Source organism: Acanthaster planci, linkage group LG11 (genome assembly GCF_054643075.1).
Source record: "Acanthaster planci isolate LZ-2023a linkage group LG11, COTS_SCS, whole genome shotgun sequence".
NCBI classification, from domain to species: domain Eukaryota; kingdom Metazoa; phylum Echinodermata; class Asteroidea; order Valvatida; family Acanthasteridae; genus Acanthaster; species Acanthaster planci.
The window spans coordinates 15,731,275-15,755,245 of record NC_141787.1 but is presented as its reverse complement, the minus strand read 5'-3'; the positions used below and the strand labels follow the sequence as shown (position 1 = coordinate 15,755,245).

The 23,971-nt window shown below is 40.0% G+C and overlaps 2 protein-coding genes and 1 long non-coding RNA gene across 4 annotated transcripts; 1 reads left to right on the top strand and 2 right to left on the bottom strand.

Moving 5' to 3' along the window:
• Positions 1-39: 39 nt before the first annotated feature.
• On the top strand, positions 40-21,038 carry LOC110976442 (syntaxin-binding protein 1-like). The gene is made up of 18 exons (XM_022229708.2): positions 40-107; positions 7,605-7,654; positions 8,056-8,137; positions 8,479-8,555; positions 9,299-9,377; positions 9,926-10,029; positions 10,416-10,564; positions 10,887-10,971; positions 11,338-11,468; positions 11,916-12,020; positions 12,717-12,789; positions 13,029-13,094; positions 13,313-13,532; positions 13,786-13,895; positions 14,256-14,357; positions 14,510-14,604; positions 14,886-15,046; positions 17,080-21,038. Exons 1-18 carry the CDS (start codon positions 80-82, stop codon positions 17,142-17,144), a joined length of 1,782 nt encoding a protein of 593 aa, XP_022085400.1. The 5' UTR covers positions 40-79; the 3' UTR covers positions 17,145-21,038.
• On the bottom strand, positions 1,972-4,690 carry LOC147797503 (uncharacterized). The gene is made up of 3 exons (XR_015427248.1): positions 4,548-4,690; positions 2,703-2,762; positions 1,972-2,260 (listed from the first exon to the last, which is right to left on the bottom strand). It is a non-coding gene; the product is annotated as an uncharacterized LOC147797503 (long non-coding RNA).
• On the bottom strand, positions 20,434-23,788 carry LOC110976446 (ubiquitin-related modifier 1-like). 2 transcript variants are annotated; one of them, XM_022229713.2, is made up of 5 exons: positions 23,658-23,788; positions 23,221-23,294; positions 22,322-22,403; positions 21,688-21,736; positions 20,434-21,411 (listed from the first exon to the last, which is right to left on the bottom strand). In XM_022229713.2, the coding sequence occupies exons 1-5, from the start codon at positions 23,720-23,722 to the stop codon at positions 21,343-21,345; spliced, it is 339 nt and encodes a 112-aa protein (XP_022085405.1). In that variant the 5' UTR covers positions 23,723-23,788; the 3' UTR covers positions 20,434-21,342. The 2 variants fall into 2 exon arrangements, with proteins under 2 accessions (XP_022085405.1, XP_022085404.1); XM_022229712.2 differs by lacking the exon at positions 23,658-23,788 and adding an exon at positions 23,446-23,544.
• Positions 23,789-23,971: the final 183 nt, after the last annotated feature.

Here is a 23,971-nt window from a genome sequence, read left to right as displayed (position 1 = left end):
CACGCCACTAACTGGGGAACCATGCGCTCTCTGCCAGATTACCCAGAATTCAATATGATAATAATAATAAAAAATCAAGATGGCGCTCAAGGCGGTGGTCGGTCAAAGTAAGTTTGCTGCAATTTTTGTCTTTTTCCTTTTATAGACAATTCAATTTCTGAATAAAATGCCTTAAGACATTAAATAGTTTTTTATTCCAGTGTTTAAAATTCCAATTTTTTTCATTTTTCGTCATTAGAAGATGGATTTTGTGGTTTTTATTTTTGGACACAAATTTTATTCTCGTACGGCCTAGCCGCGTTCGCGTATAGGCCTATTTGTATACGTATGTACGTAGGCCTAGGCCTCGGTACATGGGAATCAGGTCAACTCGTACCCGGGACAACTCGTACCCAGGTCAACTCATACCTCCAAACTCCCACCCAAGTCAACTCGTAACCCCATCATCTCGTACCCACGTCAACTCATACCCAGGACCACTTGTTCCCAGGACAACTCGTACTCCGTACATTAGAATAGTGCTGCAGTCGGTGCCAAACCAAACCAAAAATTGTCGAACATTGCACTTTCGAACCAAACCAAACTGGTCGGTTCAGATGTTCGGTTTTAATATGGCATGACATTGGAAGGGCACAGAGTGCATGCAAGAAAATGTGATAAAAAAGCAAACACAAGGAAAAATGGATAACAAGTTGTGCTGCACCAGTGTCGCTCCGGCGCTTGGCACATGTGCTACAAACTTACGATGGCCCTGCATCACGCGATGGTTTTAAAAAGCACGTGGTGAGATTTCACCTATAATCAACTGAGAACACGCAACACACTGCATTTCCGCAACACAACAATTCTAAATCCCCCCTACATTTATGTTTATTCAAATTTAGCATTATGTTTGCCAATCTCCGGTAACCACGCCCTTGTGTTCCATATTTATTGACTGGGGTACGAATTTGACTCAGACATGAGTTGACTGGGGCACGAGTTGACTGGGTTACGAGTTGACTGGGGTACGAGTTGACTGGGGCACGAGTTGACTGGGTTACGAGTTGACTGGGATATGAGTTGACTGGGGTACGAGTTGACTGGGGCACGAGTTGACTGGGGTACAAGTTGACTGGGGCACGAGTTGACTAGGGTACGAGTTGACCCAGATTCGGTACATGATGTAGGGGGACTAGGGGGATTGTAGGCCTACCTGGACTAGGCCTACCGTCGACTCGCCCACTCATCCACTCACCAGAGAAGTTAGGTAGACTGGTTCCCTATGGCTATATGGTTTCATATTTATGCACAAAACTACATAAACTAACTAGCCTAGTTGCATGTTGTGCCTGTTGTGACAGGTGACATTGCAATTTTACAGGTCTATCAAATAGGGAGTGTTTGTTGACTCTAAACATTTCCGTTTCCTTGTCCTTTGTTTCTTGAACAGCATGTATAACCTAAGCTTTTTCCAGAACTGTAAGGCACTACTCCATAGCCTTGTGTTCCCTTACAGATTCCTGACGTTTGATAGTTCTGTACCTTACGGCATTTGAAAATATCCCCGCTATAACCCTTCAGTCCAAGTTGAGTCAGAACTTCACTTTTTCAATCAAATCTTTCCCTGAAAATATATACCAACAGACTTACAAACCTTACAGAAAGCCATCTGCGTGCTCCCATAAACACATTTTGGCTGTTTTAATTGTGCCAACTTACCCTTCCATCATAGCTATTTGTGCAACCAAATTTCATACATGCCTGCTTGGTCAAGTCAGATGTCAAATGGGGAGCTTTATTCACCTTATATCCTGATTAAAGTGGTGAAATTCTTGAGCATTTTTCCCATCCACATTACAGAAAATCAACAGCATGTACTCTCGATAACTGTCAGCTGTGTGATAGCTTGACCAATCGTAACACAGCTCCTATCTTTACCTTTTGTTTTCCTAACCCCGTCTAAATGAAAGCTGAGCTATGATTGATCATTGGAATGGAAGCAAATTGTAATATACATCTGTGTGATGAGCATGGCCCCATACAGTGTCATCATGTGTCAGCCGCCCCCTCCATTTTGAAATTTCCTTCCTCTCCCCGCCCCACAAATTTATGCCACTGACCCTTCCAAATAATATTTTAATGAATAATAATTTTGAGATGTTGCAGAAATCAGTACATCCTTCATTTACATGCCTTTAGATTAGCTTAACGTTTTTGCAATACCAGCACTGCTTCAGGACATGATTGGTGATTCTGGTTAAATCAGCTGTATGGTTTCCTGGCAAAAGAGAAGAAAATCCCTCAGTGAAATTCACAATTGAAGTATTGAACTGTAGAAAAATGTATCACAGACCTGATTATCTACCGGTACTCTCAAAATGTGTTTTGATGTCAATTTTTTCTCAGACTTTAACTAATTGAGTAATTCTGTCATGCCAGAAGCCTTTCTGTATATAAAATGTAAATTGACTTGTTTTTCCTGGAACTATCCGACATTTTAATCTTATTTTGTAGTCGGCTAGCTTTAAGAATTATTGAGTGATGCCTGGATTTGAAACATGGTACAATGGCAATGACAGAGAGTCTCTTCTTCAAAATTTCAGGCTCAAATTCCAGTTTTGAGTTTTGACTTTGATTTTGTTCTATTTCGGTGCAAAATGCTTTTGAGGGTACGTGTATTTGGCGTCACACAAAACGTCATTGAAGAAACTCCCACCAACCTGTACTGTAAAATTGGCCATCAAAGTACAGTGTTAATCCAGTTCTTGAATGAAGACTTTCTGAAAAGAAAGAACAAGAAACACTCTGAAAAATGCTGTATTTATCAGGAAGTTGAATTTGCCCTTAAATGACAACCAATAAATAACAAACATATTTCAGACATGAAAAAATTTGTTTTCACACAGATATATCAGCTAAAACCTCCCAAGAGTAAAATAAGAAATGTACGGCTCATCTCGACTTGTGAGTGGTACTCATATGCTTTTCAGAAATATACTTGCCTTCAGGAGCCAGTCTTGCCCTTAGTGGAATGCATGACATGACAGTGGACACCAGAAGTTACCACAAACTTTACCTAATACCCTGGCCCACCTTAATCCTTGAAAATGCTTTGAGAGGAGATTTTCCACAGATTTTGTAGGGTTGAGGAAGGTCGATTCCTTCAACTCTTACATGGATGTCGGAGTCCATTGAATGTTGAAATGCAGAGAGTGTGCCGTTGGTTTCCTACACTGTGTACTGTGTAGGATTTTGGAGGATTCAAGGAGGGTCACAGCAAAATTGCTAGGAAAGCTGGGTCCATTAACCCAACTTTTGCTGTACCCCCATGTGTAAACATCATTCTCGTCAATCTCATAGTAGTAACAATTGAGGTTGTGCTCATTAGTTGCTACATCATTCACGAGGTGCTTCGTACACATGATGCATCAAGGATGATACCAATTACCAAGCATGCTAGAAAGCCACGAGGGTTAAAAATAATCCATAACCCTCACCAAATTAGACAATGGTTGTTTCGTTGTCATGGTAAGAAGTGCAAAACTGTAATTTATCTGAATTTCGTGACATCTAAGTCCACAAATTTATTCTTACTGAACGCGACAGTACATATTATCTCAGTTGCATAAATGTTTCTGTTAGGCACAGGCTGTTATTTTTGCACAGGTACTTATACTTTCTTTATCACGTCAGGCATTCTACTCCAGGCAGTAATCACAGAAAATCATCGCTTGGCCTCTGTTCTTATTTCGTGCTTTGGGAGTTCTTATTCAGCAAGTTGAGGCAAGATTTTGGGTACAATTCTGGGTTTTAATGTTCTTTGAGAATGACACGTGTACAGGTACATGTACACTGTGTATGAACCATGCCCCATAATCATAAAGCAGGCACATGTACGTCCTGATTTCACCCCAGTAAAGCAAAATATGAATAAAAAAAATAAACAAGTAAATCACTTTAAAGTCAACTGTGGTAGCAAAGGGACCTATTTCCTTGTACCGCCATGACCACAGCCAGCAACACAACCGCTGTCCAAAAACACCACTTGGATCATCTGGAAGGAAACGGGTCATTCATGTTCATGTAATATGATCCAAACCACTGTAAGAACAAAACTGGTGTCAGATATGACAGAGACTGGACCTGTGCCAACATGTCCCCCCCTTCCACCAATTCAGTTACTGGTGCTTGTTTTAATGCATCTCTACTGGGACATGCACATATTTGTAAAATTGTTATGTTTTATGAAGTGAATGATAGGGTCTGAATTATGTTGGAAGATTGTATTTGCAAGAGGTTTGAAGATCTGTCTCTGTAGTAATGACATTGTAAGACACCTATTGTTCTTTCCAAAGTAGCAAGTTCCCCCGGACAGAATGTTTGAATTTGTTATCCTTTGTAAAGTGCATAAAACTTAGGCCGTTGATCAGATGGTCTACATGTATTACACGTACGGTTGTTGCCGCTCATGAGAAACTGAAATTCCCATCTCTGTTAAATCAGAGTTCCTCAGACAAATCTTTGATACCTAGACAACCTGGCTGGCGTAGTGCATTGTTTCTCACCTTTCACCTCTGCAGTCCGAGTTCAATTCCTGGCTCGGTTCACATACATGTATGTATTATTAGGTTTGCAGTCCCCGTCTGATCCTGATGGCTTTGCCGGGAATGTTCTTCTGGGGTTATCCGACCACCTCTCAAACGTTAGGTGTTTCTCATTTGTTTCCTCTCCATTACACACCATAACACCCCGTGGTTCTAAAGGTCACCCTCTGTTGAGATGTAATTATCTGCTTTGGCAGAGTAACCAATCCGAATCCAGATCCAGACATCGTCTAATACATGATCATTATTGAATTTTGTTTATTGATTAGCTTTTTTGAAATTGTGTGTCAGGAAAATACATACCGATGGCCTAGAATATTTTTGCACGGTTCAATAAACCAGGGTGAGTCATTCTCAAAAGTAAATCTGTGAGGTTGCATGTAGAATGAAATTGAAACAAGCTCCACAAAAGTAAGGAAATGTATCTTCGAACTAATTTTCATGTGCTGAATTTAGGAACTAGTGATGCAAAAATCACGTACAATTTTTGCTCATATCATATGGACAAAACTAAATTGTTTTTCACCTCCAAATATTCGATTTCAACAACGAATATTCGAATATTCAATAATCAATTGAAAACACAGCCCTTAACTCACATGAACATCTGAACACATACAACTCCAACTTGTCTCATTTGCTTTACTTTTATTCCACGTGTAATCATATTGATATGTCGGTGGATGTGTATGATTGAGGTACATGCATTAGCTTTAAGCCCCGATTGAAAATTGATATCTTGACAAGATACTGATAAATAAACAACCCTACCCTGATCAAATGTCCAGATTCATAGTAGGAAGACATGTACATTCCTCTGTGACATATATCTCATCATTTGTTATGGATGCTGACCACCGTCACCTGAGGCATATTTGCATACTTGACTGTTTGTCTAGAGGCATAAAAAGGAACGAGGGTACGTCTGTTCATGGCCCCGTGGCTTGCATTATGCAGAAACGCCTCTGGTTGGTATTGACCCGCTGTAGTCACTCATGCTGATCAATGCAATTAAAGTTCCCTTTCACATTTCTGTACACTAGCCCTGTGAGTAGAGGTGCAGACGTGTATTGTAAATTCGGCAGCAAGCATGTACATGAATTTGAATAGGCTGTGGGCTAATTGATAGAATGGTCTCAGTATGCAATCAATGAATACCTATTTTTATGTGCAGCAGTCTGCCAGAAGTCCCTGTCCTCATTTCTGTATTTTGTGTACACTGTAAGTCAAACGGTAAACGCTTTCAAGACTGACAGATGGTATTGCTCCTTTTTCATAACGATTAAAACCATTTTTGATTGACAATCATAGAAGACCGTTGCCATGGCTTTTCCTACAAACAAAAGTAGCCAAAGTGTAATGTCCTTGTAATTATTTATTTGGCCATTCTGTTTGGCATGGATTTCATGTACGGGTAGCAATTTGTGCCGTGTTTAGTCAAGCCAATTCAATTAAGTCTTTGTACTAATTTTGCTGAAAACTGACGGGCTGATCTGCTTAGAGTTTGAGAGTCTAGTTTCAAATATGCTAATTGTTTCTAATTGTTTCAACGTGTACATGTATACATATGCCCACTTGTATCAGATCTGATATGTACAGGTGCATATCGTACTGTTCATACCTAGCACAGTCAAATATTTGTACCAGCATGTGTAAAATTTTATGTCCTGTCACGCTCATGAATACCTGCTAAAATTTACTGTGTGTCCATGGGAGGTCGGAATAATACATGTACCTTCCTCTTCATGGGTAGCACATGTAGATGTACATTTACATTGTATTGTGCAATGATTAATTACATGAAATGCGTATTTCGGTGTTACGCATATCTGGCCAATTAACAAAAATGTTGCTGAGAGATGAATTGGCCTTGTGTAAATTGTACATTGTTTATTTATGCCTCGTATCACTCCAAAACAGTTCATCTGAAATAGTCTCAGTTGACTAGATCGTACATGTACGATATGTCTGTCATGTTGAAGCGTGAATTGAGGACACAGATGCCCTATATTATGCACTTTACCATCTCGATATATTTTCCTGTCCGATACATTAAAAGATGTTATCGAAGAGTTATACAAGTGTGCAAATAAAACTGGGCATATTTGCAATTTAAACCTAATTTTGTGAAGTAGACCTGTGGATAAATCATTTCATCTGAAAATTTGTTCTTGCTTTTTTTTTTAAAGGAATATGCCAGGAATATTCCATATACAAGCCTCTGTTCTTATTTCATGCTTTGGGAGTTCTTATTCAGCAAGTTGAGGCAAGATTTTGGATACACTTGTGGGATTTCAGATTGACAAGCATGTACATGTATGAGCCATGTCCCACGAGCAGATCATAATACTACTAATACCTTGTGCAAGTTGCTTGAATTTTTGTAATTCTATCCCTGGAGGCTTTGGGTTGGGAACCATCATGACTGGGCTGGAATCCAACACTGCCTTGTGGCAAACCGGTGACAAACTCTTTGGGGAAAATTAGAATATTCAAGTCCAAGGATTTTACAGTTGTACATACCCTATGAACCATTGAAAACTCTTTAAGAGCTACATGTACATATAGATTGTGATGAACAATACAAGGTGGGTGAGAACTCAGGGTTTTTGTCACGTTTTCCTCATTCTGGATGGAATTTTCTCAACCATGTCCACTCACATGTACATCGTTTTGTACATGTACCACGGTAGGCTTGGTTTTTCTGTTAATTATTGGCCCTAACCCTCCCTGATCCTTCAAAGTCCATCAGAAGCAATTGTAGATGGTATATCCCAGCCACTTTTACTTTTCTTGTGTAGGGCTTGCTTCCCTTTGAAAGTTTTGAGTACACAGAGTGCTTTATTGAGTTCCTGCATAACAAAGTAGAGAACTAAGACGGATATAAGAAGTTATCCTATGATATTGCCAAAGTAGGTAGGGTTGAAAGAACTTCTGCAGTGGTGAGATTGGAGTACAGTCTTTTCACACATGTATCATGCGACTATTTCCTTACGTCTAGTATCCTGTCTCTTTCAGGGATTATGAATGAGGTGTTTGCTCCTCTGAGGAAGAGAAACGAATGGAAGGTAAGTGGAAATACACACTCAGAGAAAATATATCGACAGTACAGCACTGCTACCGGGAAATGTCAGGCATTCTACTTGTGCTTGTCCTTCATGACCTGGACCAGGGCTGTGTCCGCTAAAATTGCCGTGCTTGGAAAGGGACTCAAAGATGTTACTTATCCTAAGCCCTGCCTTGTACAAATTTAGCATTGAATATGCGGAAGGGAGACTGTGGAACTGGGCATTGTTCCAGTGGTCCTCAGAAATCAATCAAAATCAACTGTTCCATTTTGTTGCATTCAGCAAGGTTTACATAAATTTCAGTTGTGTTGGGTTTCATTGCATCTAGTAGGGTACCAGGAAAAAACGACTATGAACACACTTGGGTAACATACTGTATCGTTTTGTTTGCTTGATGTTAGGTTCTAGTAGTGGATCAACTGAGTATGCGCATACTGTCATCATGTTGTCGCATGAAGGATATGACCAATCTAGGCGTCACCTGTAAGTTCACTGTACAGACTACAATTGGACATCCAATTAAATTTTGCTTTTCATTTGATACAGATATGTTCACATTTTATCCTGGAGGGAGTTGGAACCCCAAACCATTGCATTTCCACTCCAGAATTCTGCCTTTAAGACCATTTGCTTTAGAAATCTGTCTTAGAAATCATCTGATTCTGCAGCCATTATGGGGAAGCTGTCGAAGATATCAAAATCGTAAACAATCTCTGAATTGCTTTCAACTTTCCAAAATTAAAGTGTTAATTTAAGAATTTTGTATGGAGAACACGTATGAATGATTGTTCATCCTTGGTGCATCTGTCTGTTTGTTTGATCAGTGGTGGAAGACTTGATGAAGAAACGCGAACCCATTCGGACGTTGGAGTCCATCTACATCATGCAGCCTTCGGAAAAGGTACGGTACCGGTACAGGGACAAAAGTTGTACATTCTCAAAAAAATTGAAACCGAGAAATGTAATTCTGGGTCTGCTTGTTGTAACTGGTTTATATCACCTTGTAAAAGAAAAGAAACCCGGATTGAATCCCAACATAAAATATCAAACAGAAAGGAAACTGAGAGGATTCTCTCAGTAACAATGACTTGTTTACATTCCTGATTAGGGGAAAACTAACAAATACCAAGGATTACAGCAGTTGTCAAGTTTCCAACTCTGCATTCCATCACATTGTTTTGTTATCAGATTAATGACATACTCGTTGGGAACAGGGGACAAATATTCAGATTTATGGACAAGGAGATGATTCTCTGGTGGTATATGTTGTCAGTTTTGGGGATGGATTAAGACTTCATATGCAGATTGGCTCCATGCAGAGCTGTATATTGAGAGAGTAACGCCAGAATCAGATTTGGGAAATAAAATGACCATTCATTATGTGTGTAGTAGAGCATGCAGCTCTTGTATACCAACTGTCCTTGTACACAGGTGCATACACCTGTCCGTTTGTTTCCAACAATGGTGACACTCACGTCGCAACTCTTTCTACACCCAGCTCTTCCTTCATGTAAATGTAGAGTATTTGACGACAACCATCCAAGCTGTGCCATTCTTGGTCATAGTATTCTTAGCTGTCTGCATTTTATTTGACAGCTGTGGGTTCATTACAGGATTAACGAGTCCTTTATTTCCTCTTTGTAGTCTATTGCACAGCTAATCAACGACTTCAAGGAGCCTCTCAGCCCTCAGTATAAGTATGCCCACGTCTTCTTCACAGAATGTGAGTACAGGGATCGTCTTTGATTCATGGATCATTTTTACATGTGTTGCAGAAATCCTTGCTATTTCTTGCGGAAAGTGCAATCACTCAAACACATGTCATTGAAGCCTTCTGGGATCCCTTTGCTGTAAATTATCTCCTCCAAAGTGTTTTGTGAAATACTCTCCTACCTTTTTTTTCACGTGAACCTCTGCCCTGTTGACCTCTTCACCCGTATTCTGTTCCCTCCAACATTTAATCTCTCACTTTTCAAACAATTTTTTTCGGCACAGTTTTTCCCTTTGCAATCTGATCTGACCTTGTGCCAGTCGTCGTCTATATTAGGAGCAAGAAAAGAGAAGAAAAAAAAAACAGAACAAAAAAGTGTAGCGCTATGAAAGGAATCTGTGAAGGTTTTGTGTCTTTGGGAACTTCACATTTGCCAAGGATCATCTGAAAACATTGTGAAGCTATACACTATATTTGAAATAGTTCAGTTTTGAAATTGCAGTCAGTCACAATAAATTGCCTTCTATAATCAATACCCAATTATTTTTCTTTTTTGACAGGTTGTCCCAACGAGCTATTTAGCACACTGAACAAGAGCCCTGCCAAATCCAAAATTTTGACGCTGAAGGAAATCAACATTGCTTTCATGCCGTATGAATCCTCGGTAAATTGCTTTTGAAAATTGTCACTCCATTCCTGTTGATGTTTATCCAGTAGTCAAATTAATTAAACAGGGAGCTAGCAATTGCTTATATAATAATTATAAAAATAAACAAATAACTGGAGTGGGATTTGAACCTGCAACAGCCGCGACACTGTGCTGGTGCTTTACCAACTGAGTTTTCCAACCGAGTTTTCCAACCCTATGCATTTGGGTCATCCTCTTTGTTTAGAGATGCTAAGTGTTCAACTTTTGCCGATGAAAATTAAGAAATTGAAATATTTGATTTGGATGAACAACAATCAAATCTTGTCTGCCCTCGGTGTAGAGCATTTTGGAGGTTGATTAAATCTCTTTTCCAATATGACCCCTTCTCTCCCCCCCCCCAGGTGTACTCTCTTGACTCGCCGGAGAGCTTCAACAGCTTCTACAACCCAGTCCGCATGGGTGGAAGCTCCATCATGATTGAGAGAATGGCCGAACAGATTGCTACGCTGTGTGCATCACTTGGAGAATATCCTGCCATCCGATATCGCGGGTCAGTCAGTCAGTCGTTCGCCTTCCAAAGAAACAGCTCACTTGATATTGTAGAGCCATATTATTGAATATTTCATTGACCCTAACCCTCCCATATTTTTCAAAATCCAACAGTTAGTTTTGGACAAATCTCGTGTCATTTAGTATTAACTTAGAATGTTAGTGTTCAGAATTTAACACAGAAATTTCAAAACATCACTGATGGCTTTTCGTTAAGTCTCTTCGTTAAGCTGTTCAAATCATTTTTTTCAGCTCTTAAATGATAGCTCTGTCTTAACTACAGCCCTCTTGTTTGTAAGTAGTGTCTGTGTTGGTTTGTTCAGTGAGTTTGATCGTAACTTGGAGGTAGCACAGATGATTCAGAGCAAGTTGGATGCGTACAAAGCAGACGAGCCCACCATGGGAGAGGTAAGGTCGTCCCTTGTTATCAGCTTGTTTGGAAATATTGCCTTTCTTTAATAGTTGAAAATTAATCACTACATTTTGTAGATAATGATTATTTTCTTGGTGAGTCCAGAGTAGTCAGGAAACTTCTTGACAAGTTAGACGAGTTTCCGTGTGAGATGAGAAATTTTCTGTAAAGCAGAGGAGACTTTCTAGACAACTGAAAAGTATTCACAGGGCCTACAGAGAATTTGAGAAAAGTCTGTTGGAGTGTGTAAAATTATTAAAAGAAGCAGATCTACATTAGAGACTCTGGATTAAGAAAATGTAACGTTTGATTGTCTGCAGTTTGTTTATTAACCCCAACTTGTTTCTGGTTTTTTCACCCAGGGTCCAGAGAAACACCGCTCCCAGCTGATTGTCCTTGACCGTGGCTTTGACCCCGTGTCACCTTTGCTCCACGAGCTGACCTTTCAAGCTATGGCCAATGACCTCTTGCCCATCGAGAACGACGTCTACAGGTCAGTGTGGAACCCGGGGGGCTGCATTGATATCACAGTTAATCTTGCCCGTGATACCGGTGCATTGACCCCAAGAATTCGTTCAACCGAACATGAAGGGCTTCATTATTGGACGAGATTTACAAACGAGTGGTTCCATGGTTCTGGACTACTTTATGTTCTCTCTGCCCTCTACTGTTTGCGGCTGTAAGCGTCCATTCAAAATTTTCAATTTTGATTTTTTTTTTCCGAAATAGTGGGTGGATGGGTCAAGGAAAATAATTGAAATTGGCTTCTACATTTTGCATGGTAAGAAGTTGGTTGTAACTCTCAGAAAAGTAAGTCTTGTAGTCCAACGTCCACCAAACAAGGGTTTCTATCCATTGACTCTGTGGGAATTTTCAGCATGACTGCCGTTTGTGTTGAAATGTACTGGTTGACGGAATTGTTTCTACGATTCTTTTATAGGTACGAAGCAAGCGGTAGCGAAATGAACGACCAGGAAGTCCTCCTGGATGAGAACGACGATCTGTGGATTAGTCTGCGTCACCAGCACATTGCAGATGTCTCACAGTGAGTCAAAGCAAGCCCAAAATACTTCCAAATTATCAGCCCAGAAAAACCAAATTTGGGGGAGCATTTCAAGTTGACCAATCACAGCAGCGCAGCTTGTGAGTAGAACTTGAAAGACCTTTTTGCCCACAGTACACTGTGAAAAAGGCCTCTCCGTAGCAACCTCTTGGTGGTGCGCTGTGAGAGGTACGCTTTGAGCGCAGATTGATTGGGTGTGCTATTCAAACATGTCACTTCACTTGAACTGGTTTTTATTTGAAACATGGCTGCCTTTTGTTTTTCACCTGATGAGCCTACGTATACAGCACCCTCAATGACCATACACATACCCAGTGTGACCCATTCTCTCTTCATTTTTTCTGTTGAAAAGTTGATTCCGCGGTGCAACAGCAGTTACCAACTGCAACAATTTGATTTCCTGCCCTTGACCTTTGTGCTTGATGTCCTGCCCTTGACCTTTGTGCTTGATGTCCTGCCCTTGACCTTTCTGCTTGATTTCCTGCCCTTGACCTTTGTGCTTGATTTTCTGCCCTAGATCTTTCTGCTTGATTTCCTGCCCTTGACCTTTCTGCTTGATTTCCTGCCTTTGACCTTTGTGCTTGATTTTCTGCCCTTGACCTTTCTGCTTGATTTCCTGCCCTTGACCTTTCTGCTTGATTTCCTGTCCTTGACCTTTGTATTTGATCTACCTCACAGGGCCATCACAACTCAATTGAAGAACTTTGCCAAAGCCAAGATTGGTGGCAAGATGGGCTCAGGGGGTGAGAAGGTATGGATTTGGATTTAGTTCTAAGAAAGGAGAGAAAAAAGAAGTGGCTTTTGTCTCTGACACCTGAAAATGTCAAATGAAATCTTGTGAGAGTTTTTATGCCTATTTCAAAATGTTGTCATATGAGACAGATCAGATACTTTTTAGTCTGATACTGTTGAACACCATTCCAACTTTGTCACTCTCTCAAATTGACCCAAAGTAATAGTTTGTCATGTTGATGTTTTCCTCCTTCTTAGACGAGTGTGCGTGATTTGTCTCAGATGTTGAAGAAGATGCCCCAGTATCAGAAAGATATGAGAAAGGTAAGCTGCCCCCTCCTCTGTCCTTGCTGGCCCCTCCCCCTCGTTGGAACCTCCAACTTGTCGTTGTATTTAAAAGTTACAACTCATTGGAGTTTTTTTGGTTTCCATTGAATAGGTACCACCTTTCCTTGGGCCTTTATTGTGTTCTTTTCTTTCGTCAACCCAATATCAGATTTGTCCAGAAAAAGCCAAAGCCTTTTTCCTCTTTTGAATCTCAGTATTCCACCCACTTACGTCTGGCTGAGGACTGCATGAAACAGTTCAAGCCGCTGGTGGAGAGCCTGTGCCGCGTGGAACAAGACCTGGCCCTGGGCACCAACCCGGAGGGGGAGAAGGTCAAAGATCAGATGAGGAACATCGTCCCAATCTTGCTGGAGCAGAAATACTCCGCCTACGACAAGCTGCGCATCATTCTGCTTTACGTCATCGGCAAAAATGGTGAGAGACGACACTTCCTTGTGAAATAGTGATCGGGCTCGGCAGTCAGATCTGACGCCACATAAGTTACTAGACATACACTCCTGGCACTTTTGTTACATATCCGTTGTCTTAAAATCTCCACAAGTATAAAAACTGCGTCAACTTGATCCAAATCTGCCTTCTGTTATTACCTAGACAACTCTGAAGGGGCAGCTTGAGAATAGGGATCTATTTTCTGCATTGACTTTCGTTACGTTTTTGATCTTCACAGGTATCAGTGAGGAGAATATGAACAAACTCATCCAGCATGCCCAGATTCCTGAGCCTGAGAAGCCTATCGTCACTAACATGAAACATCTGGGAGTCCAAATCATCTTTGATGTAAGTCACCAGATGACCTTGGCCTTTATACAACCACGGCTGTTATTCTACCCTTATTCACTCTCCTCCCCCCCCCCAAGGTTCAGGTGGGTTTTCATTCCCTGACTCCTTGGGTTTCCATTAGAGTATTTATCTGGGATTTTCATCCTCTTTTTAGAAGTAGGCACGCCATCATTGTCTTTTCTTTAACCCTAACTCCCTAGGGTGTGTGCAACATCATATTAAAATTGAAGGATTCAGGAATGTTGGGGTTAAAGGTTTCTTTAGGCTTGTGAGCCTCAGTGTCTCGGATGCCCTCAAGGAATCTTAAAGTTTTGCTCCAGAAGTAAAATCCTAATCTTTCTTGTCCTTGAACTACAGCCTAAAGCTCGCAAGCCAAAGGTTGCAGACAGAACACACCGCATCACTGAACACACCTACCAGCTGTCACGATGGACACCGGTAGTCAAGGACATCATGGAGGTACGGTGGTGCCAATGTCACGGTCAATTGTCATTTCCTCATAACCATTCAACTACAGGCAACCAGATCTATCCGCGGATGTGAATCAGAGTGCCATTATTTGGAAAGAAAAATTGGACCCAACATGTTGGATCTATTCCTCATTTTTGTAGGACACCATCACCGATCGGCTGGACGTAAAGACCTACCCGTTCTTGTCTGGTCGTCATTCAGCAACAACCTATGGAGGGGGATCCAACCCACGAAGGTATGACTCTCTGCTTGGTCCCTGCAATTTGAGGCACAGCATCACAGAATCGAAAGTGTGAATGACTTTTCGTCTCCGGTTTCATGATTTAAATTATTAACTTGTTTCTTTGGAATTTGGTCTTGTAATTTAGCAGCGCATTCTTTTTGGTCAATTACACTCACTCATTTCCAAAACCAATTGTCATGTAATTTTTGTTCACCACAGAATTGAAATTCTAAAATGCATTCTTCCATTGCACATGCCATACCCTTGATTCTGACTTGATGCAATTCTCATAGTGCTCGTTACGGTCACTGGCATAAGGACAAACAAGCAACCAACTACAAGAGCGGGCCACGTCTGATTATCTTCATCATCGGCGGTGTGTCTTACTCCGAGATGAGATGTGCTTATGAGATCAATAAGAACCCACAGTTCAACAAATGGGAGTGCTATATTGGTAAGAAGGCAAAACTTCCAGATCTCGGACCCTATTTCATTGAGTGTTTAAGCAAGGAACTGCTCTAAATTACTCCAAGGTTTATGAGTCATTAAACACAAAATGTTGCCCACCCTAGTATTCATAACTTCTTGTGCTGGTTGCATTGGAATTTCATTCATTATTACAGTTAAAAAACAGGGCTGTGTCGCCTCAGGAGTTTTCCAAATATCAAGATTTCTGACCCCCCAGATTATGGATTTGAAGAGGTTTAATCACTGAGGTTTTTCAGCTATTTAGCACGAGTCTCTGAATCGTATTGCCAAACTTTTCAAGAACTCATTCCTAGGTAGCTATTAAAAGTCACAAGGTTTGATTGCTGTCATTGCTACAAACCCTTCACAGGATGTTCCCTGCATTTCTCATCATCCTTAAATCTTATCCTTGAAAAAACATTCTCATGCATAACCTGTTAATTACCAATCGGTTATCGTTATGTCTCATAACCTGTAAATTACCAATCGGTTATCATTATGTCTCATAACCTGTAAATTACCAATTGGTTATCGTTCGGTCTCATAACCTGTAAATTACAATCGGTTATTGTTAGGTCTCATAACCTGTAAATTACCAATTGGTTATCGTTCGGTCTCATAACCTGTAAATTACCAATCGGTTATCGTTCGGTCTCATAACCTGTAAATTACCAATCGGTTATCGTTCGGTCTCATAACCTGTAAATTACCAATCGGTTATCGTTCGGTCTCATAACCTGTAAATTACCAATCGGTTATCGTTCGGTCTCATAACCTGTAAATTACCAATCGGTTATTGTTAGGTCTCATAACCTGTAAATTACCAATCGGTAATTTTTAGGTCTCATGGTAGCATCATTCAGAATTGTGTTTTGAAAAGGGTACACATGTACTTGTTAACCCCTTGACGACGGGAATTTCTTTCTGAAAGCCGACTCCAAGAATTCCAGCCTCGCTTGGCCACGAAGGCCACCTGCCAAACTGCAAATTCTCGGTTTGTGGCCCTGCGTGCTCTGCACGCTTTGAATTACACAGTGAAAAGGCTGATTGTTCGGTGGCATGCGGCTCTACTCACGCTTCCACATTCCCGTTGCCTCTTTTCAAAGTGGGGACTATTGTGAAGCTGGTGATTAAACACTTCATGCCAGGGCATTTTTCAATGTGGATGATGCTAGGCCGGCAGGACTATCACGTTTTCCGTTTTCAAAATCCTTCAAAAATTCATCATTTCATTTAACGGTCGTTTATAGCCGCACCGAGTAATCTTTAGGCACTACTCTAAGTTGACAGGTGGCCTTCATTGACGCCTGAGTATTTCAGCCACGCCAGCAGCCTTGTAAACAGAGCCCAGATTGTGCGGTGTTGTATAACTGTCTTTTGTTCACAAACCTGGCTCAGTGCACTGCTGACCTCTTTTCGATAGGGGCCAGATTAGCGTGCAGCGGTACTATGTGGCTCATTGCTGCGGTGGTGGAGCGCCTTTGTCCCCGGTGGTAATCCGCTTGCTCTCAATGCCCCAAACCCCGGTATAGGGTTTCAAAACAAGGCTGGATTATCACCACTTTTGAGAGTGAAAAATGCCGGTAATGCCCAGCAGCCTGGTCTTTTGTTCGGAGTACGGTCTTTTGTTACAGGGCCCTGTTTCCTTTGTTGGAGTTTGGAGACCCCGGCCACGCATATAAACCATACGGCTCCGATTTCGGAGTCCCCGGCAGGTAGTGGTTAAGATTCGGTCTTTTCATTTCTGGGCTACACACAAAAGGCCAATCACCATATATACAAGAGCCAGGGTCTGCCTTCTTTCTCCGTGTTCACTGGAGCGTGGGCCGAGAATAATAGCTGAAAAATGGGCTGAGGATCTCAATTTTTACGGCGGCTCTAGTCGCGTCCCGGCACGAAGGGGTTAAGTCAGAGGATATGTAAGGAGTATCTTTCTTCCTTAAATCCACCTGTCTAATTTCAATTTTTTTTCTCAGGCTTTGACAGAATTTTGTCTCTCCCTCTCTCCTTTTGTTTCAGGATCTACCCACATTTTGACACCCGAGGGATTCCTGACAGACCTTCGGGACCTCAGCAACAGCTGAATGCTGGCAAGCACCAATCACAGGCCCCTTCGGCCGGGCAACTACCAATCAGAACCCGGCAAATTGTCCAACCGACCCAGCCAGTGTTTGCCGCTACCTCCTCCACCTCCACCGTCAGCATCATCGTCATCGTCATCGTCCGGTAGGATATATGGTCGATTCTCTCAATACGGTAGTTTGGGCCAGCATTTCTCAATGTCTAACAATAACGGCAACAACTCAGATAAGCACATGCTGTTGCGGGATTGATCAGAACAAAACAATTGGACAGTTTATCACCTGCGAGGAGCTAAATAATCAGCACAAAGAAGTTCAGATTTTGAAAATTGAGTTTGACTCTCGAGCTGCAAGGTTGGAACTGGGACAGGGTGCTTGTGTTTTTGGTATGGCAGTACAAAAACAGCAGTGACGCGCATTAACACTAAAACATGAATAGTCTCCTTGCTGGGCAGATGTTGTCAAAGTTTTGATCACTGTTGTATTTTTCAAGGGAGTTTGATTCTGTTGTCTCTGGATCTTTTCGGCTTCCTGGTTACTTTAGATTAAAAAAGCAATATGCAATAGACCAGAAAGAATAACTTGATGTGTGAAAGTGGTGTGAGCAATGTTGGATGACATGAATTGTCATTGAGACATCTTTGTCATTTATTTTGTTACTGTGCAAAATATGTCAACGACATAATTAATTTTCTTCAGGTTGTGGCATTAATATGGGGAATAATGAAAGTTTTGATTATAGATAACTTCATGTACAATATTATCGTCAGTAGAAGTACGTCATGAAAGAAAGTACATGTGTATTTATCAACAGGAGCATTTCTAGTCCTGTTCTTTGTCCTTATCCATTATCCAATCATTCCGAATCTTTATTGTTCATTCATATATACCAGTAATTCTCTTAATTTAGGAGAAATGTCCTAGTAAACATTTCCAACCGAGCATGTGGATTTCAAGTCCAATTTTATAACATTGAGCATCATAAATTGTTTGATTTGGTCCACTCCTATTAGACCCGTAGTTGCAAAATAGTTCTGGTAAACTGGTTGAAGATAATACTGCTAGTTGGAGATAAACTAGTTGATGATGAAATGATAAATATTATATAAGTTAAATAAAGAACTTTGTCACTTGGTTCTGTCTAGATAATTGCTGTAGAACCTGTCATCTATCCTGTAAATACTCATTGCAGTTTGAATTGGGAATGAGGTGTGTTTCATTTGCAGATTTTGGTTCATACAAGTTTCTTCTTAAAGTATAAAGACGATGGGAAACAGAGGTTCAGAATAGGTTCCAGCCTGAAATCTTGTGTGGTGAGAGTTTAAGGCATGAACACACTCCAGAATTGCCCCCAAAAAAGAGTTTGGAAAGGCATTTCGTGTTCTCCAAGAGGATGTCTCAGAAGGCATTACTAATGTGAATTCCTCTTCACACAATCCATGAGCTTTTAACATTGCTGTTAGATTCAAAGATCGTGAAAGGCCACCAATGTGAGAAACATTGTGAGCGTTCTACGTTGGCTCAGCGCCTGACTACATGTACATTTGGCTCATTTAAACGCTGCCGATGACTTCCCAATTCGATCATCAATGACTGACAAGGAAAAGTAACATAAAACGTCTTGTATAATTTGAATGCGGTTTTGGCATGACCATGCATTCATAGATGTTTAGAATCAAAACTGGATCTTTATTTGTAATGCAGAACTCGCTTGGTAACAAACCAAAAACACTTGGAATGATGCAGATGTTGGTGTCAGTGAATGTTGAGTCAGACCCCAATATTTGTGTGTTCCATTTTAGGTTGAAACAAATCAGGGATTTGGGATTCAGAATTCCGTTTCCTCCCCAGCGTCAAGAGAGTGTCATGGTTAGATACTGGTATGGATCTTTTTGGGCTCAACCAAGGCCTCCGAGAATAGCCATAAGCCATGCACAGTACTGAGCACAGTACTGTGTAATTTACTTTCCCAAGATGTTTTTGTGTGCTTTGATTCAGTCTCAGCCTTGAAGAGATAAAAGTTGGCAAGTTGGAGTAGACAGAAACAGGCATTTAGGTTGTCTAAATGATCTGATGAGTTTAATTTGAATTAATCTGAAAAATTAATGTAAAAAAACCCAGCTCCTGTTTGTGCCATCAAACAGAATAACCATAGTAGATAAATGTGCACGTCATTATTTGCAGAAATAGTGCAATACAGTAATATTGTATTAACTTTCTTGTTACAACTTACTTTCTACAATCAATCAGTTTAACCCTCATCTTTATCAATTTCAGTAAGAAACGATAGTGTGTGAAGGTACTCGGCATGTAGGCGGTAGTCTTAGTCTATGGTAATTGCATTATGCATTCTGAAAGAGAAAAACTGCTGCAAAACTCCACTGTAAAGGAAAAAGGTTTCGGATTGAGTTTTGACAAGAATTTGAAATTTTTCATATTCAGTGTTGACTTTAATGGAAGATAAATCGAATTTAACATTCCATTTTTTATGTTAAATACTGCATTGATGAGGCACAGTTCTTAACGTGCATAGTTAAACATAAAGTTTAGTTTTTAAGAAATTTCTGTGCTTGTCCAGTTTAGATCTCTTGAACCATCAGTTGGTGGAGAAGTAGAACTATCAAAATACATATTCATGAAGGTTTTAGACTTAATTCATATATTGCTGTATGTTGTACATTGAATTGACAGAACCATATATTGCAAACTATTCTATTACAGAGTAACTGATAATTGTAATATTTGACGGATTAGTTTAAAAAAAGAGTTTCTTTTAATGTTTAATTTATTGGTGCCCATCGCCAATTGGTTTTGGCCTCCCATAAGAGATTACCTATAGTTCATTTTCTATGGCATGTTTTAGCTTATTTTGAAGACTCTACAAGTCTGCACCTTACCCCAGTTGATCTTAGGATTTTCGGACAGAATCAGTATTTATTTACAACTGAGGAAGTTTGTGTTCTTTTCATTTTCATGGAGCAGGTGCATGTCGGTAGCTTCATTTATTTCCAGTTGGGATCACTGCATGAGTTTGGAGCATGGTGGACACTTTCCATAGAATTACACAATGCTACAAACATCACCAGTGCCACCTTATAAAGCTGCCAGTGGCAGTCTAATCCACACATCTTTATGGTGGATAGTATTCAGAAACTATGTTCCATGTTACTCTCCGAGAATTGGCACACACAGTGCCCTGACATGCTCAAGAGAATATCAGTCAAGTGGAAATACTTATAGTTAATACACTTCTGGGGTTTGGGATTCAAAGATGAAACATCACATTCAATACTTGGGTTTCCCCTGTGGTTTATTTTACAAAAGAAGCTCATTTATAACCACCTTTGGATCTTCAAAAGTCAGAATTGGGATTTGTTTAAACTACCGCATGATGACATCATTTGCTCAAACAAACTGAACCCAAGTTTATGAAAAAGTGGTTACCTTACCTAAATATATAACTACATGTACCTTTTCAAACCCTATTCAAAGAGTCTTGTTACATTTATAAAATAGAATTGTCCATTTCTCTGAAACCAATTGGTTTTACTCAAGACAATGACATGCATGTATGCCTGCAACAGAAAATGTAGATTCAGAAAGCATTGTAAGATCTTCTCATTGTTATCAAACTAGGAAGAGCGTTCTCTCTTTACATTGTGTACAAATTCTTAATGTAACCAAATATTGTAATTATCAAGTCTTTGTATATTACATAGGCTACATCAACACTCCTTTATCATGTGTATAATGAAAAAAAAAGTGAATTAGTGGAAAATCTGTGGCTGAAATTTGTAATTTGTTTTCTTTGACGAAATGTAAAACAACTATATAATCAAATATAAAGTGCATGTGAACATGGTAACTATTAACAAGTAGCTTTACTTTGGGTCTTGAGACTTGTCTGGTTTGTGCCTATTTGCAGGTATTTTTACTTCTGTATTTGTTTTTGGAGGTTGCTTTTGCTCGATCTGTTCTTGTCAAACTTTTTTTTTGGAAGAGACGACAGAAAGGGATAGTTTAATTTCAATTTCAATTTACCTCCAAATTGCTTGACTTACTCATGTAAATGCTTTTCTCTTGAAGCTCGCAATCCAATATTTCAGACCACAAGTTGTTACCATGGCAATATTCGCCATACTGCAACTGGCCCTCTGCCTTAGATATAGAAATGATGTCACGATTTGGTGCAGTTGTTCTGTTACCCTCCATGAAGTGTTGAAATGAACACTATCCGATCGTTGGGTTGAAGGGTGTAGTCCAATTCTCCCTGAACACAGCAAGAGACATAGCTTCACTGAGATACATTTGTAAGTTGAACTTCATCAAACATGACCAAAGAGCCAGGTTACAAACTTAAACCACAGAAGGGTGCTGTCCAAAGTGTCCCAAGTGTTGTAACCAATTTCTTCTTTCTTTGGAGGCAAATTCCTCAGCCAAACACGAAAAAGTGTCCTTCATGGAGCATTGTGTGGAATGATTCTAATTTGATGCATATTCATTGTCCTGAAACATTGTCAAACCAGGATGAAATGAAACGACTCACCACTAACTCCCAATCCGCATCATTCACCAGAACCAATATGCCCGGTCTCCTGTAGAGAGAACATGGCATTGAATATTTAGATGTACATGTACCCAGGTTTGAAGGCTTGAAAAACTATTTCAACTACCACTGAAATATGTGGGATTCCAAAGACAAAGTTCACACCAACAAGTAAGCATTCAAATGATGTACAAACACAAAAACTCTTGCACTCATTACGTATAAAAACCCCCAAACCTTACTATTTCAGGAATTTGAGCGCACAATGACCGGCCCAATCCTTTCAAGTCTTATTGCTATTCACATAATGCATCTCAACTGACAATGCATTCCTGATGAGCATAAGAAAAACAGGCCTAACGGAGTCAATGCATGAACATAAAGTGCATGCATGTGCAAATAGGAACGGTCTGTCCAACACAATTTACTTCAGGCCTAGAGCAGGATTGTACAAAGAACACACTGACATCACTAGGAGAAATCCCTGGTCTTCCTACTCAAGACTGACCCATACATCTGATGTGTGCACAGCTACAAATGTAAGTCCTTTTTTACATGTATTTGTTTCTGCAAGTTGTTGCATGGCGTGTATGCAGAAATTTGCATGCGCATGGGGTTGGTAAATGGAACATACACTGTGTTATTCTGGACAAAGAGTTCCGGTCTCTCTTTCAGCAAATTGTCTTTGATCCACGATATCAATCTTCTTATATTCCCTGCAAAAACAGACACAAAGCCAAAATAACAAGCCAAGTTAAGTTACATTTGAGCAGTGTTTGCCTTTGAGAAGTTTCTGCTAGGATCTAAATGTCAGGTACTGTAATTTTTTTAATTTGTGTACATTACATCAGGCATATCAGGTCATTGCAGGGTCATTCTATCGATTAGGGGTCCAATTAATTTTCATGCCCCTGTCACATCTAATATGTAATTTTGGAATTTCAGAACAAATTCTCTAATTTTCAAGAGTGATAAATTAATGCAAATTACCTGCCAAACAAATGGAAATAGTTTGAGATCAATTTGAGTGATATTTCCATGTCAAATTAGACAGGTAAGGAGTAACAGACACAAAAAAGTCACCCTTTTGGACCCTGCATTTATAGAATTACCCTGCAGTAAGCAAGCAGTTCTACATTGCCTAAATTATTACTAATCAGCCTGTAATCATTATATTTTAATTACCGTACACAACTGCATATGGAATCTGTTGTGAAAAAATAGTCCAATACAGTAACATCAAAACAACAGTGAACAGCCAGGACAGTTAATTTGAAAGCCGACTTCTTTATTCATTTGAAGTGCATCTTTTGTCATCTAAGTTTATTATTGCATTTTGTGACCAGTGATTGACACCTAACATTGCCCCTGTAGGCATATAAAACATCTAATCCAATGACTCAGAAAGTACTACACAAATAAAATCCAAATAGATCTATCACATTTACTGGAAAATTAAAAATAATAAAACAATTCCAGGAATGCATCTCAAGAGGCGATTTCAATAAACTGAGTAAGACAGCAGATACTTACACTTTGAACCATTTGAAGTATCTAGGATGATGTCATGCTGCTTTATTTTATCAACAAGAAGTTCTGCTCCACCACTGAATTTAGTAAACAACAAAGCAAATACAGCTGTTACTGAACCTAGCCTAACAAGCCATTTTGTTTAATGGTTGTAGTTACATTATTAACCATATGATGACTTCACTTGCTCAAGTTCCTGGCTATATTACGACAGGACTATTCACTGACTTGAGTATTTTTACTGTTCTAAATTTCTTCATATAGCCTAGGCCTTGCGGCTGACAATGCATGATGACAGACATGACACTTGACTGCTTGACCGGACAAACAAATCAGTGACACAAAAAAAGAGAGTTTGAATATAAAAATTCATTTTAAAATACTTGATTATCCCTTTTTAAACATATGGACGAACCAAAGAAACTTTTTGGATGTTATACCTAAATTCAAGACGAATCTGCAGACTGTCCGACTCACATTCAATGCCGTCTATGGGCGCTGCCATCTTGTTTTTTCCCTAGAATCAGCCACGAGAGGGGGCTAATCATTATTTGCCGCCCTCTGTTGTTTAATTTTAGCCAAGCAGTTGAACGCCCTCTTTAGTTTAATATTGTCCAATATCAAAGTTGTTTATATGTCGCCCTCTCACGTCGTCGACTTGGAAATAGGAAGTTTGTCGCCCTCTTACAACAAATATTTCCCAACCATACGTAGTTTTTCATCAATGCTGCCCTCCTACGTTCACAAGTGACCA

What these genes read in the sequence shown, in the direction of transcription:
- LOC110976442 (XM_022229708.2), top strand. Translation starts at nt 80, where the DNA reads ATGGCGCTCAAGGCGGTGGTCGGTCAAA. An exon ending in CCTGCCATCCGATATCGCGG is followed by an intron (nt 10,565 to 10,886) that starts GTCAGTCAGTCA and finishes TGGTTTGTTCAG; the next exon opens with TGAGTTTGATCGTAACTTGG. An exon ending in ATCAGAAAGATATGAGAAAG is followed by an intron (nt 13,095 to 13,312) that starts GTAAGCTGCCCC and finishes TTTGAATCTCAG; the next exon opens with TATTCCACCCACTTACGTCT.
- LOC110976446 (XM_022229712.2), bottom strand. Translation starts at nt 23,519, where the DNA reads ATGTCTGTCATCATGCATTGTCAGCCGCAAGGCCTAGGCTATATGAAG. An exon ending in AGAACAGTAAAAATACTCAA is followed by an intron (nt 23,295 to 23,445) that starts GTCAGTGAATAG and finishes TACTAAATTCAG; the next exon opens with TGGTGGAGCAGAACTTCTTG. An exon ending in TTTGTCCAGAATAACACAGT is followed by an intron (nt 21,737 to 22,321) that starts GTATGTTCCATT and finishes TTCTCTCTACAG; the next exon opens with GAGACCGGGCATATTGGTTC.